The 14768-nt window shown below is 38.3% G+C and overlaps 1 protein-coding gene across 2 annotated transcripts in view; it reads left to right on the forward strand.

The window, feature by feature from the left end:
* Positions 1–14768, forward strand: part of fam135b (family with sequence similarity 135 member B) — a 50966-nt gene that overhangs the window by 3790 nt on the left and 32408 nt on the right. For both annotated transcript variants that reach the window (XM_006795264.2, XM_006795265.2), the window contains exons 2-4: positions 2130–2226; positions 5206–5285; positions 14406–14545. In XM_006795264.2, coding sequence (XP_006795327.2) covers positions 2150–2226; positions 5206–5285; positions 14406–14545 — 297 coding nt within the window. In that variant the 5' untranslated portion in view covers positions 2130–2149. The remainder of the gene's footprint in view (positions 1–2129; positions 2227–5205; positions 5286–14405; positions 14546–14768) is intronic.

The following is a 14768-nucleotide window of genomic DNA, read 5'->3' on the forward strand; positions in this document are numbered from 1 at the left end:
AAATAAAAGAAGCCTTTTTGTCCCAGCCCAGACACATTTATGCAAATGGTACAATAACTGACTCAGAAACTCACCATTAGATGCTCATTGGATAATGACTTACTAACTTTTCCCTTAGTGAGGATATTCCAGATAATCTTTCTTCCTTACTCGTAGAATGACCATCATTTTCAGGGAAATGTTTATTAAGGTGACACCTAAAGTGATTTCATGTAGCCTTCTATACCACCAGAAGTCTTTTTGTTTCGAGGAAGATTGCTAAGCTAGCTTGGCACCTCCAAGTTAGCTTGGCCTGGACGCTCTTATACTGTCTGTGCTTTTGTCTGACTCATGCATATAGTTTAGCTGTTAATGAAATACTATGTGTGTAGTCAAGGACTCCTTTTACATAATCCTCAATTTAAAACAAATTAGATAAAAATAGAAAAACCAGTTGATATACCTGTAGTTTAGCTATTAGCACATTGCGTAAGTATTTTAAAGTGCATTTGTTTTAAAACAAGTCTCTTGAAGCTTTAAAAAAGGCCCCTTTTTTAAACTAACTCAACCATTCACACCTATGGGCAATACTGAATCACCAATTAGCCTAACTGCAAACACACCCATCACCTTCTTGCTGTGAGGCAACAGTGCTAACCTCATGCTATATCGATATAAATACACTGAATACTAAGACAGGGAGAGTTGTAACCAGGATTTTTTTCCCCCATTTTCCTTATTGCAAATTCAAATGATATACCCTCTGAGTGTCTGAGCTCTGATGAAATGAAATCAGATAGATAATTCTTTACTGGTTAATGAAAGTGGACTTATGCTTTTAAGTCAGCTAAGCTGAGGACTGCTTGTTATGCACAAGCTGCACTTCTAAAAGGTGTTTCCCAGCACTGTTTACCTGTAATGATACGTCACTGTGTACATCTTACTTTATAGTAATATTGCTTTTATAGTTTTTACAGTGCTTACAGGAACACTCACCCAATACCACACACATGGTGGTGTTATATTTCAAAGCGTTTAATTATGGGTTTCTTAATATGCTTGACTGTAAACACAGTCGGTGTTTGAGCACCTTTCGATTGATGGCAGCTCAAACTTGCCATGTTTCAGCTCTCATAGCACTTTATAGCCTGTGTACTACGAGGTTGGTATCTAATGTTTGTAGTAAATTGGATGGTTCATGTTCTGAGCTTTAATTACAAGTGACAGGTAGTACTTTTAATATGGTATGAATGAACGGAGAGTCAGCAAGTCTAGTATGTACAGTACTGATCAGAAGTTATTTTGGACACATGGGTTTATAATTGTGATTTATTTAAGCACATTCCCAGATCCCAAATACCTATTAGATCCTACCAATAAGAGATCCCAATAGATACCTAAGTCAAGAGACAATGGAAATTCAATATTAGTTTATATAACTGTATAATAGTAAGGCTTCTGGAGAAAGATAATGGGGTTCTGTGTTGTGTATCCAAAGGATGGATTCAAAAAATTGTGCTACAGTAAACAAAACTGTGATAGATAATCACCCTTTCTTTTGAATAAATGGGCACCACAGCGATACACTACATTAAACTATAAGTATTAAATGTTATTGTTATGTCAAACATAATAATGAGACTCGTGTTCTTTGTGTTTTAAAATATTGGGCGTACAAAAGGGATGGTTAAAAATGAAAAACATAGCTGTGTTATAAAAGTTATTATTATTCAAATGTACTATAAAGGTAATGTGACAGTGCTACTGCTGCCAATAAACTGATGTTTTCTACAATCGAACCTGGCTCACAGCTTTTCTTTTTAAGGTAGATAGAAGACAGAGAACATACAGCTGCACACATTCATTTTTTTTTTACTGTGACATAATTCAATCACAGGGGTGGTTGTCATATGTGCAACATTAACCTGACCACTGGTAATGAGAACTATATTCAGACCAGGGTCTCCATCTTTGTCTCATACAGTCTGCTATCCACACTGCAGTGGACTGAATGAGTCATGCAGTATCACTTCCATGGGAGCTAGTTTTAGAAATGTCATCATTTGTCTTACCTCTCAGTGTGGATTTGGTGTTATTTTGGCTCATTGGTCTTATACATCATATTGATTGGTTGTTTTCTTTTTTGACAGGTGATGAGTGGGATCATATCATGTCTGAAGTACAGGGAACAGTGGAGTTTTCTCTAGAGTTGCACAAGTTTCACAATGTGGATCTCTTTCAAAGGGGGTAAGAATTTTTCTTATATATATTTAATAGTATTTAAAAAGTGCACATATCCTGAATCATTTAATTTACTGGAAAATTTCTATTTCTATTTCTGCTGCTAGTTAAATACTCTGCTGGTTAAATGCAACCATTGTTAGCTAATATCAAAATCTCTGTTTGTTTCATCATAGAACAATAACAATGCTATTTTTTGACACGGAGCTTGTGTACGCAACTAATTAAAATTAGTTCAAACATTAGTTCAATTTGTTAGCACAATCTAAAGCTTTTGATGTGGCTAAAGTCCAAAAGCTATATCAAAACTGGCGCTAACTAGCTAGAGTGTTGTAGCTGCTAATTCTGCTATTGCTAGCCGATGCACAGGCCTAAGAGGAAATGTTTGCAGTAAAGTGTTGCAAAATGTCACATGCACAAGCCCCCAGCAGACTGACTGTAATGAAAATTCATCTTCCTATTATTATATAATGTAGTATTATTAATGAAAAAGACAGATGCTACATCCAGTGCTTTACAAATAGGGAGTTTAAAAGGTTTTGTTAATGATAGAGGTAGTTCTTCTTTCTTGTTGCAGTTTTTATGATATTCCCAGACTAAAAGGGCCCTGTGTAGCCTGCTCTGTCTGCAGATTAAAACATGTCATTTGGCTCAGTGAAACACCAGCTTTATCAAAATGATTTTCCCTCTCCAAATGTGATGGGCTAAAGCTTTATCACGATAATCCCTTCAGCTGAGTGCACTAATATGTTTGTTTTTACTCGATGCCACGTTGCTCTGTGATATCAGAAGAGATCCGTTGTGAGCATGAAACAAAATCTGACCCCAGTGTAAAGATGAAGCCCTATGGACAGAGAATAGTTTAGTTACCAACATCTACACATCTTCCCACACTGAAATGTGCTTTCTTAAGTCAATACTAATCCCTGTGCTAGACTAGTGGGCCACACAGCTGTCCACTGATTGCATTAGGAATACTGATTAAATCTGCATTTGATTTGCAAAGGATAAAATGGCGATGAGCAGCATTTACATTTTATACTGTAATAGGAAAAGTAAGTTTTAAAAACACAGGTGCATTTTCTTATTCAGTATTCTGTGCTTTCTGCAATTTAGCCTTTTAATAAAAACAATTCAGCTTGTTGAAAACTATTCATGGAACACTGCTGTTTACACATCTCTGCCATTACATAGCAAATGAGTAAGAAGGGATCACTAAATTGACCTATTTTCTTTCCAAAAAACACCTTTTTGATTTTCTGTATTGTGACATCTTCTCTATCGAGTGCTGTCATTAACACACTGATGACATAATCAAGTTCACAGCCATGCTTTGGTCTCAACTTGCTAATGATGTGAAGGTTTTACCCAAATCTGCTTTGGGTCACAATGATTCAATGTAAATGATACATTTTTAACACAAAAAGACTGTTTATCATTTCAAATGAACCCTATTTGAGATATTTTCCAATACTTTTACCTAATTAATAACCCTATGTCAATAATTCTTTAATAGTATAAGAATATTTGTGCAATCGATGGGCGACTTTGTGTAGCTTTAATGTTATTTTCTCATTAAGTTAATGGAAAGCACGTTAGAATCTGAAAACAAAGACTCTAATCAATTTCAGTAAACAGGATTACTGCAATAAGTTGGTTTAAACAAGAGCTGCAAAGTTAGCCAAATTAGCCAAAGCTTTCTGTATCAGGCTCCAGGTGAATTTCACAATGCCAAAACTGCACATACCTTAAATCAGTTTCCCTGGATCTTCTTGTTATTAAAAAATGTAGTTACAAAGATCTGTAACTGCATTTTTCACTTGTTGAAATTTCAGCAAGTCAAACTATAAGTGGCAAATATCTTAAATGAGTTTATCATACTAATATAAATACATGGTACAATGTACAGTTATGTTCCAGAAATGGCTTAGCTAACACATACATTACCTCCAAACCATTTATTTAATTGTTTTAATTGTTAATTGTCCTAGCAACTTCTGCTCCAGTGTTTAACTACAAAACAAGTGGGCCTGGTGAACACAGTAATATGAACAGACAATTTTATGCAATTTTTAAGTACCATTTTCTTGTCACTTCCACTATACTAACATGCAAACTGAATGTTAATTAGCCAGAAATTGGCGTGGGCAGCATGGTGGCGTGGTGTTTAGCACTGTTGCCTCATAGAAGAAGGGCCTGAGTTTGATTCCACCATGTGTCCAGGGCCTTTCTGTGTGGAGTTTGTATGGATGGTTAGGAAGAGGCTAGAAAATGTGATATTTAACATCTTTTGACTTCAAGTGGCTTTAGTTGAAGAATAGTTTTACAAACAACTGCAAAGTTAAATGAAAGATGGGCTTAAGAACATTCAAGAAAATATTTTGTGGGAATGGGAATCGAAAGCCAATACTAAGGATATAAAAAACTAAAACCTTTATTAAGGTCAAAGAGCACCAACGAGACAAAAATACAGACAAAGTACAAGGAACGCATGTCTGAAACAATAATACAGGAAATAACTAAACAGGGAAACACCTCACACAGAGACAGGACTTGACACAGGAGAGAAAGCCAAGGGACTTATGGAGAAACTGTTATCAAAGCTAGAAACTAAAAGGAAACTAAGGGCACAGAAAATATAGCTATACTTATATAAATATATACCTGAGACAGAGAAACTCTTGAATCAAAAGAAACAAACCATGAGAAACAATTAAACTGTAATACCAATAAAGTGGATCTAAAGCACTGGATAAATAACACTAAGGAAATGGATAAAGATAAAAAATAAAAATAAAACCAATAAACATACAAAGAGAACAAACAGAGACAGTAAATCGAAAGTAATTTAAAATAAACATACAAAAAATTGTTAAAGCTTAAAGTTGTGTTGATACCTTTCACCTACTCTCAGACTCCAGAGGGTGAAGTTAAGCAGTGCTGCTTCATTAAGCGTGACTGTTCTGTTTTTATCCACCACCTCAGGTTCTACCAGATACGAGCAGGGCTGAAGGTCTCCCCTCGAGTGCCCCACAGGGTCATAGCAACAACACAAGATAATGCAGGTAAGACAGACGATGTTTACTTCCTCACACTCTGAGAAACACACACATCAACTTTACCACTCGTTCTGGTGCGTGGAGGAACTCTTAATTTGCTGTGTTGTGTTCAGTAATCTGTTTGTGCAGTTTTGTTAAATAGATGGTGGAGCATATGTGGAGTCTGAATACTTTAGTTTGACACTGGGTACTAGACCATGGTTATTGTTTTTTTTGCCTCATGTTTGGTCATTTTACTGGTGCTTTTTCATGGTCACGGTCACATTTTAATTTCTTCATTGTCCCTTTCTGGCCATTTGGTGTCTCTCAGCAGTTAGTTGGCATCACATTTTAGTCATTGTGCTTTCATATATAGTGTTGTTCTCTGTGTGTAGTTTGTGACTACAAAGGTTGTTCTGTGTTGCCTCACCATTTTTCTCTTTTTGAATATTTTTACAACCATGTTTGGCTGTTTTGTGGTCATTTCTGATCGATCTTTTCATACAGTTTTGGATCTTTTTAAACTTGTTTGAATGACTTTCTAACAGTTAAAGGTAAATTGCATTGAGAAACAACACACAGACTTCAAATTTACCTGCATTAATAAATTACCAGACATGAGAAAATTAGACCAAATAAACCTTTCAGTTAACACACTGTGTTTTTGAAAAAGATTGAATATTGAATATAGCTAATATTTCATGAAAAATATTAGCTAAAGCTTAATAAGATTCTGTACACTGCAGTCATTTCTACATGGCCTGGATGTGAACACCTGTAGTATTGTAGTACCAGAGTCTTTTAAGCTGGTCTTCAAATAAACAAAGAGTTTAAGTGAAGGTTTAGAACGCATCATAGCAAAAAACAACACTAGTGAAGGTTACTAATGATCTCAGTAATGGTCTCAGTTTTATTCACCATGGGGGAAGCACATCTATGAGTGATTGTAATGGTTTGGTTTGCTAGCTGCAGGCTGGAACTTGTTATTGTTATTACAGACATGCGTGACCAGTCTGGATTTAAAATGCAACGTTGAGGTTTGTGAGATTGATAAAAGAAAAAGAAGCATCATTAGTGACCACAGTAGGCTCATTTTAAATACTTATGAGATCATCAGGGTCGATTTAAAGAATGCTTTTCTTTAAAAAGAAAAAGAGAAGAAAAAAAAATAATGGTCTCAGATTTGAGTCAATTTGTAAAAAACACTTTACTTCAGCATCTGTCTGATAGATTCAAATTTGTTCCGGTAAACAAAGAGTTTTCCTCGCGCACAAAATAAGTCATGGAGTTCCACAAAGTTCTATACTGGGACCAATATCCTTTACATTATATTTTCATCTCTTAGGGAGTATTATTGGAAAACACTACATAAATCACTATTGCTATATAGATGATATTCATTTATATCTGTCTATGAACCAAGATAATACAGTTAGTTAAATTGCAGGTGTGTCTGAAAGACATTAAGGCTTGATTTTTGTTGTGTTACCTTGGCCCTCAGTAGTACTGTAAGGAGCCTTGGCATTATTTTTGGCTATTTTGTGCTTTAACTCAAACATTAACCTCTTAACATACACCACAGGGCTCGCAAAATCGCTAGCCCGACGTCCCAGGGCTAGCAATATCTTCGGTCGGGCGACCAAAATCTCAGCCACGCCCGTCAGGCAATCATATAGCTTTTGGTCGCCCGACCGGAGATATCGCTAGCCCCGGGACGTCGGGCTAGCGATTTTGCGAGCCCTGCCCAGTGGTGACTAGTGAAACATGTAGTATTAGATTACATTTCAGTAACATGCAAGTAAGAAAAAGTAGATGTCACCCTTCAAATCAAGTCACTTAGATGTGTCTTGGTTTCACAATTCTTTTAAGATTTTCAAATCAGACAGGTATAAATTGGATACAAAGGACAAGATTTGAACCTTGCAGGGATATAAGAGGTTAATCAAATCTCTAAACTAGTCTTCATTCATCTGCACATTCATATGCTGTCTATGAGCGATCCTGAAAGAATAATTGATGCAGTTGTTCTAAACTTCTAAGCTGGAACATTCAAATTCTTCGTCCTCAAAGCACTCTGAAAAGCCTCTAAGTGACCCCAAATGCTGCAGCATGAATGATAGAAGGGACTAGAAGGAAAGATAATATTTCTCACATACTGGCTCCTCTTTATTTGCTCCTGTTAAATCCAGAATTGAGCTTAAATGTATTCTTCTAGCATATAATTCAAGTTTCCAAAAGTAGAATGGGAGGTCCCTGTGAAGCTAGCTCCCAGTTTGGGTTCAGAAGACAGACGCCTTCTCTACTTTTATGATTAAGTCTCCAATTTTCCTGTTTAAAGCTTACTGTTGAGGCTGGTTTTGGAAATCCTGAACCATTAAGCTGCTGTAGGCTTCCTATGATGCATCGACCACTGTCACTCACGTACTTTGACTCGACTTGCATTTATATGCTGCTATTGCATGCCCTCCTTTTTTCTCTTCTTTTGCCCCTTACTCTCTAGTCAGCTGAAGACCCCTGAGCCTGCCTGAGGTCTCTTCCTATTAAAAGCAGTTTTTCTCCCTACCATTAGGGACTGTCTCAACATGTGGTCCTCTCTAATGTTGGAGCATCTTTACCTAAGCATTTAAACCACCTTAAATTGGCACTATATTAAAAAATTGAATATAAAATTTAGATGTCTATATTTAAAAAACTATCAATTAAAGATGTGACTGTTTTCTTAACGTAGAGCTGTCAACAGATGACAAATGATAATGTTAATAATAGTAATAATAATAATAACAATAATAATAATGACGATAGGAAAATAAAACAACCAACAATTTGACTGCTGAGTACTCAGATTTGTCTCCAAATGCACTGTAATCTCTCACTGCTATTGTGGATAAAAGACAGAAATTTACAAAAGGTTACAGTAAAGAGAGAGAGAGCTGTCTGGGAATTTTATGGCCCCGTCTTACCGATGTGATTTAGGATTTAAAAACTGAGTGACTCATCCTGCAGAATATCTGGCATCTAAAATAGCTTTGAAACATTTCAAACAATAACTCTTAAACGTTTAATAAAATTGTATTGGATTTCCAGTTATCCAGGGAAAGTCTTTAGTCTTGGCTGAAAAGGGCAAAGCAGGCTTAAAGCTGCACTGTGCTGCATAATAGAAAAACTCATCTTAAGGAAAATGTCCATGTATTGAAAAAGCTCTTTAAATTTCTAAAACACATTTGTTTCCTACTTAATTAGAAAAAAAGTGTAAACAATCACCAAAAAATACACTGTAGTGAAAGCTTTGTGAACATTGAATGCTTCATTCCTATACAAATATACAATTATTTTCAGGCTCCTCAAAGATCATGAAATATTCTTCTTCTGTTGCGTCCATATTTGTATTCATAGGTTGTGACTGAAGGCTTCCAAACCTACCTAACTGTCAAAATGTGGATCTGTGGCGTTGCAGAAAGCTGTTTCACTGCCAATCCTGATTCTCAATATTGGCTATTTTTAGCCTATCATGACTGGAGCAGTGTGTGTATGTGTGCGTGTGTGTGTACACCAGCTGTACTTGTGACAGTGCAGCCTACTGTTTTCATTCGGATGTTTTAGATTGTGAGGGCATTTTGGTCTTTTGGAGCGGGATATTAGTCTCAGGCATGTAGCTGTTGTCAGTGTTCTCACTGCTATAGAGGACAGCACCACCAGCAACACCAAACTGACCATGCGTGCGTGATTGTAAAGATGATGTGTCAGTGTTTTCACCTAAAACACAGTGACAGGAGGCACGGGGTTTTTGATTAAGAAGAATTTCTTGCTCCCTCATTACTGTTGGTTCCAAGTAGCCACCATAATGTCAAGTTGAATAGAAATGAAGAATAGCAGTTTGTCTATTTTTAGGGCTGCTGAATCCTGGAGGATCAGCTTTTTTACATGTTGTAAAGAAAGAGTAGATCATTTTCCAGACAGGGGAGGCTTCAGTTTTGTTACTTTAGCTCAGATTAGCTGACACAAATGTATTTAATAATGTAACTCATTTTTAGAGGTGCCTAATGGTGCTTACTATTCAGTCTTTTCACCTAAAAGCTGCTTAAATAATGACAGTTTGTGTCTTGACAGAATGCTACCTGTTTACACAACTGTAGGCCCACACATTACCCCAAACTACAGGTGACTGTAGATGCTTGAGCTCATGATTTGTTTTAAACATGTAACTTTCCTCAAATTCACAAATTGCGGTTTTTATAAAATACTTCTTCATATACAGTAAGGAAAACTCCAGCATGCTAAGCTAGGGGTGATCGTGGCTCAAGAGTTGGGAGTTCGCCTTGTAATCGGAAGGTTGCTGGTTTGAGCCCCGGCTTGGACAGTCTTGGTCGTTGTGTCCTTGGGCAAGACACTTTACCCGTTGCCTACTGGTGGTGGTCAGAGGGCCCGGTGGCGCCAGTGTCCGGCAGCCTCGCCTCTGTCAGTGCGCCCCAGGGTGGCTGTGGCTACAATGTAGCTGCCATCACCAGTGTGTGAATGGGTGAATGACTGGATATGTAAAGCGCTATATAAATACAGGCCATTTACCATTTAGTCTAAGGTCCCGCTGTAGCATTTCAGTCAGGCTGATGTCTAGACTTTCACATTTGCTCATGTGTTTGGTTTCATTATCTTGTTTCATAACCTAATTCGGGCCAAGCTTTAGTTGTCAGGCAGATGGCGTCTCGTTGACTCTAGAATACTTTGATATATGCTCATGTTTGTGAGTTCATGGTTGACTCAAGGTTTCCAGATCCTGTGGCTGCAAAACAAGTTAAAATAATTATCCCTCCACCATCATGCTCGACAGCTGGCATGGGCTGTTTTGTTGATATACTGTGTTTAATGCAGCTTTGCAAAACCTAAGCCATTCAGTCCTGTTTTGTTTTTTAGAGAGAAGAGACTTTCTCCGGGCAATTCTTTTATATAAGCAATATTTTATATATTTGTACTATCATGAGCTTTAACGTCTGACACTAACTGAGCTCTGTGGAGTTTGAAATGCAGCTCTTAGATTTATTGCAGTTTCTCTGAGAATTTTATGGTCTGATCTTGGGGTGTATTTGCTGGGTCATCTGCTCCGCGAACAATTTTTCCATTGTGTTAATGCTCACCTGAACGCTACAGAGCAGCAAACGGCCCAAACCTTTGCTTTAATAGTTGGCGTGACACTTTCTGATGATCAAATAATCAAATACATTTGATTAGCACTTGATATAGATTGGTATAGTGCATTTTTGATGCACTAATATCTAAGCTGCTGACTACACTGCAATGTTTCACCAGCCATTAGCATATGTAGACAGCAAGAAACACTGCAGCTACGTATATTACAGTGACGATCTTGCATGCATATTGTAATTGGAAGGCTGCGGCCCTCCCCTCTCCTCTGCAGCTCTTTCCACAAGGTCATGCACTGAGCCTGCATACCTCACAGACTGAATCATAAACATAAAGCTGCCATTCTGGCCACAGATAGAACAATTACATTCATCATACAATTCCCTTACTGTGTCCTCTTTGAAAGCGTGTGCTTGACATTTCAATTGTCTGTGCCCTTCAGAAAAAAAAGGAATTACTTGTGAAGGATCGTGCCACACACTCAGCTGAAGGATTTAATGACTGTGATTCATGCGCAGTAAGATTGGGATTTTCAAGTCAGAATGTTAACTGGGAGAACTGGAGTGTTGTTTACGGCGTCTCCTACTGCACCGACTAAGATGCCCTTTCTTATTAATATCATGAGGAGCAAATCTGTGTGGCGAGTTCTGTGTGCTTTACTGATAGGCAGAACACAAACACACACACAAACAAACAAACACACACACACACACACACAGCAGATGCAGAGCAGAGGCTGTAAGCTGATTATTTCCAGCACAGAAGCACTGTGGCTAAAGCTGAAGGGCGTTTCAGCAGGTTTTAATGTGCAGGATGTGATAACAGTCCAGTACCTGTGAGAAGCACAGTACACCAGACGAGTGTCAGAACCGAGTGATTTCTGATGGCATGTGAATATGCAGTTAGTTTGATGATGCTCGGTCATTTTGTGTCAGATAGGTTTAGCTTCTTACAAATTTCTGGACGACTATTCCAGAAAAAGGACAAAGAAACTGGTCAAAACTGGGAGTAAAACACCAAGATGTTTATGGCACGGTGGAACAGTGGTCAGCACTGCCGCTTACAGCTACCAGATTCTGTCAATGAACATGTGGGTCAGCTTGAACCTTCCTGTTTACATGTTTTGAACTGCCTGTGTGAGTTTTAAAGGCTCCTTCAGTTAATTGGAGTAATTCTAACTCCCTGGGAGGGGCTGGCAGCATGTGCCACCCTCTCATCTATATTGATTCAATCAAAAATAGTATCATTTTACTTTCAAATAAGAACACTTTCATTTTAAGATGTTGTCAGCCCGAGTAAAAAAAATACCTTGGGATTGATGATGCTTAATATTTCCTTAAAAATAGGCATCCATCCATTCACTACCACTGGAGCCTATCCCAGCTGTCATAGGGTGAGAGGCGGGGTACATCCTGGACAGGTCGCCAGTCTGTCGCAGGGCTAACATATAGACATATAGACAATATTTACATTTAAAATAAGTAATCAGAAGTGTTATTATAGTAGATTATGATATTACTACTTTTTATCAATTAGCGTTAGATACCAGCAAAATTACAGTTTAATATATATATATTGTAAGTCTTAAATTATATATATATATATATATAATGTATATTATATATATAATATATGGTGTGTGAGTGTGTTCTACCGAATGTGTAAGAAAATGCAACTTTTAAAATTTTGTTATATACTATATTTAAAGGTTTTTTCTTCTACAGCCTCATGTGACTGCCATGACAAATAGCTTACAGCCAATTTAGTGCCAGTTCTGTATAAACAAACTATAAACAATATAGTGTCACACCGACTATCAGTTTCCATCTTAACTGATCTTCAATCTTATGAAAGAAGGCTTCATAATATTGTTATATTGCATTTTACGGGTGGTTTAGTGTTTTTTCCACCTCAAGTGTGCACAGCACTGCTAGATGTGTCAAAGCTGTTATTTCAGTTATGCTGCGTTCTTATCAAGGCCTTATCACTGAAAGTCCCTCGACACGTATTGTATCATTTAATCAAGTCTGTAGTACAAACAGACATTGAAAGGGAAGTATAATATCTGTGAGCGTGTGAGAGTAGCCACTGCAGCAGGTGCAGTTTGTTGATTTAGTGATTCTGGCCACATGAAGGGAGAAATCCAGCGTTTGTGAAGCACGGAGGCTCCCGAGGGAAACGATGAGTCCTTCACAGGTCAAATAGACACAGAGAATAATTTATGTTAATGACAGCACACGGTGTCGAGTTTCTAATCTGCTTATGTGTCTTGAAACAGGAGCTTGAATCCTACACAAAAACAAAATAAAAACAAGAACATCAAAGTCACATTCATGCAACTGTAAGGAGACCGTGCTAACACCGCGCAACAACTCCTACCCCAGAAAGTACATCCCCAGAGGGATTATGCTGTCTGTGCCACACATCCACCAAGCCTTTGACAGCACTCGTGCTTCCACACATCCGTCACCCTGGCTGGGGCTGCTTGATGCTGCAAGTAGTGACAGCATTATCGGGAGGAGGCCTGCAGAGAGGGGGAGAGTAAGACCGAGACAGAAAAGAGCACAACCTCAGCAGGGGATTTCAAAGACCTCTCACGGCTCACAGCTGGACAGCAGCTCTGCAGTGCTGCCAGGAAAAAATGCGCTAGTAGCACACAGTAAACAGCCACCGCGTCGCACACCAAAGTGCTACGACGTGGACGATGATGGCAGTTGAAACAATGGGCTGCCTCTGAGATCGTGTGAGTTTTGGGGGAAAATGTGTGATATAATTTTTGCACATAAAATCCAATTTATTAGTTTTCCCTTGAAAACATTTAAAGGTACTACTGGCTCTGCATTCCCACAACGAGAAATTTAAAGGACTTTAAAGTTTATCAGTTGAACTTGATGTGAGCAACATCGATAGACCTAAATATAAAAAAAACAGCCCACAGCTGTTTGCTTTGCCTTGCTTTAGTTAAACAAGCCTAGAGACAAGCGGTAACTTTGCTTAGAAAAACTCCAGAGTAGTTTCTGGAGGTTGTTGGCTGTCCTTGGGCGAAATTGACTGCTGCACCAACAGCCTCACTGTGATTGCTTTGGTTGCTAACAGACTGCCACGATTGGGAAACATGTGCCATTTGTCCATGGATTAATGAAATGGAGAATGTTCACCTTTCAAAGTAAATGTTGTTCCTTACTGCTGAAACCAACAGCTTTTACACTGACACTGAACATTCTCTGTTTCCTGTTTGCATCACAATTTTTTAGGTGTTTCGAGGTAGCTGCAAATAAAAGCTGACAGATCACCCAATGTTGCAGTCAACCCGAGTCAGTCTGCCCTCACCTGTGACACGTGTCCTTGTAGTCAGGGCCTCGACTCTGGTTCTGTTCTACAATATGTATTCCGATATAACAGAGCGTTGCCAGGTACATGTGGGATTTTGCAATTAAATTGCCATCATGCAGCAACTACGCTATTTGTGGAAGAATTTCTGAACTGATCAATACAACTGCAGGAAGGTTTTTTCTCTAGCATCCGCAGCCAGTGTGAATACAGGTTTAGAGGAAACCTACTCATAGAGGCCCGAATGTTTTTTTTTTTGTTAACAGTGTGCGCTGACCTGCTTTCTGAACCAGTCTAAGTGGTCACATGAAGAACTGCCGTTTTTTATGTTTCCATTTTGCTGCTTAATTTCTTGTTTTTTTAGCGTTCTTGGTCCAAAACTCATTTACAGATTTCATCACTTGGTTCTAGAGCTAAACGTAGATGCTTGCCTCTGAGTGTCTGTAAATATGTGCAAATGTCAAGAACTGTGTAGATCCTCACAAACGCGTTGATGCTGTGCAAACATAAAGTGATGTTTTGTTTGTTTGTAGTCATGACAGCGAGCTCTGAGAAAGCTCCCGTTATCAGTTAAACATTCGTGTTTAGTGCTTGTTTTAGTCTATCGGATCTATGTCTTATCATATGTGGATACTAATTGCACTTGCTGTCACTGTGCTGTGCTTTTGCGTCCCACATTAGGAGAGTGCAGCTTCAGCTCTGCGGGGGTTTACGACGGCACCGTGTTCAGCCGGATATTTCAGATCCTGTACAGAAACGAGGAGATATCGGTGAATGACTGTATGAACTTCAAAGTCCACCTGCTATTGGACGGAGAACGGGTGAGTCATGCTGGTGACATTTTCTGCACACACACAGACAAATATCCAGTTTGAAAGGGGGGGGGGGTGGATTGATTGCCATTTGCTCGCTTTTTTATTTATTCCATAGCAACTTGTAGCTTTACAGCATATTAAATGGCCCGTAATTAATGGATTTCATCATTCTCTATTCCCTTCTGCACTTGTTGTTTTTATCATCTGACACAAACGATACTCCTTGTTC

Source organism: Neolamprologus brichardi, chromosome 22, assembly GCF_056152115.1.
Source record: "Neolamprologus brichardi isolate AB-2024 chromosome 22, ASM5615211v1, whole genome shotgun sequence".
In the NCBI taxonomy this organism is placed as follows: Eukaryota; Metazoa; Chordata; class Actinopteri; order Cichliformes; family Cichlidae; genus Neolamprologus; species Neolamprologus brichardi.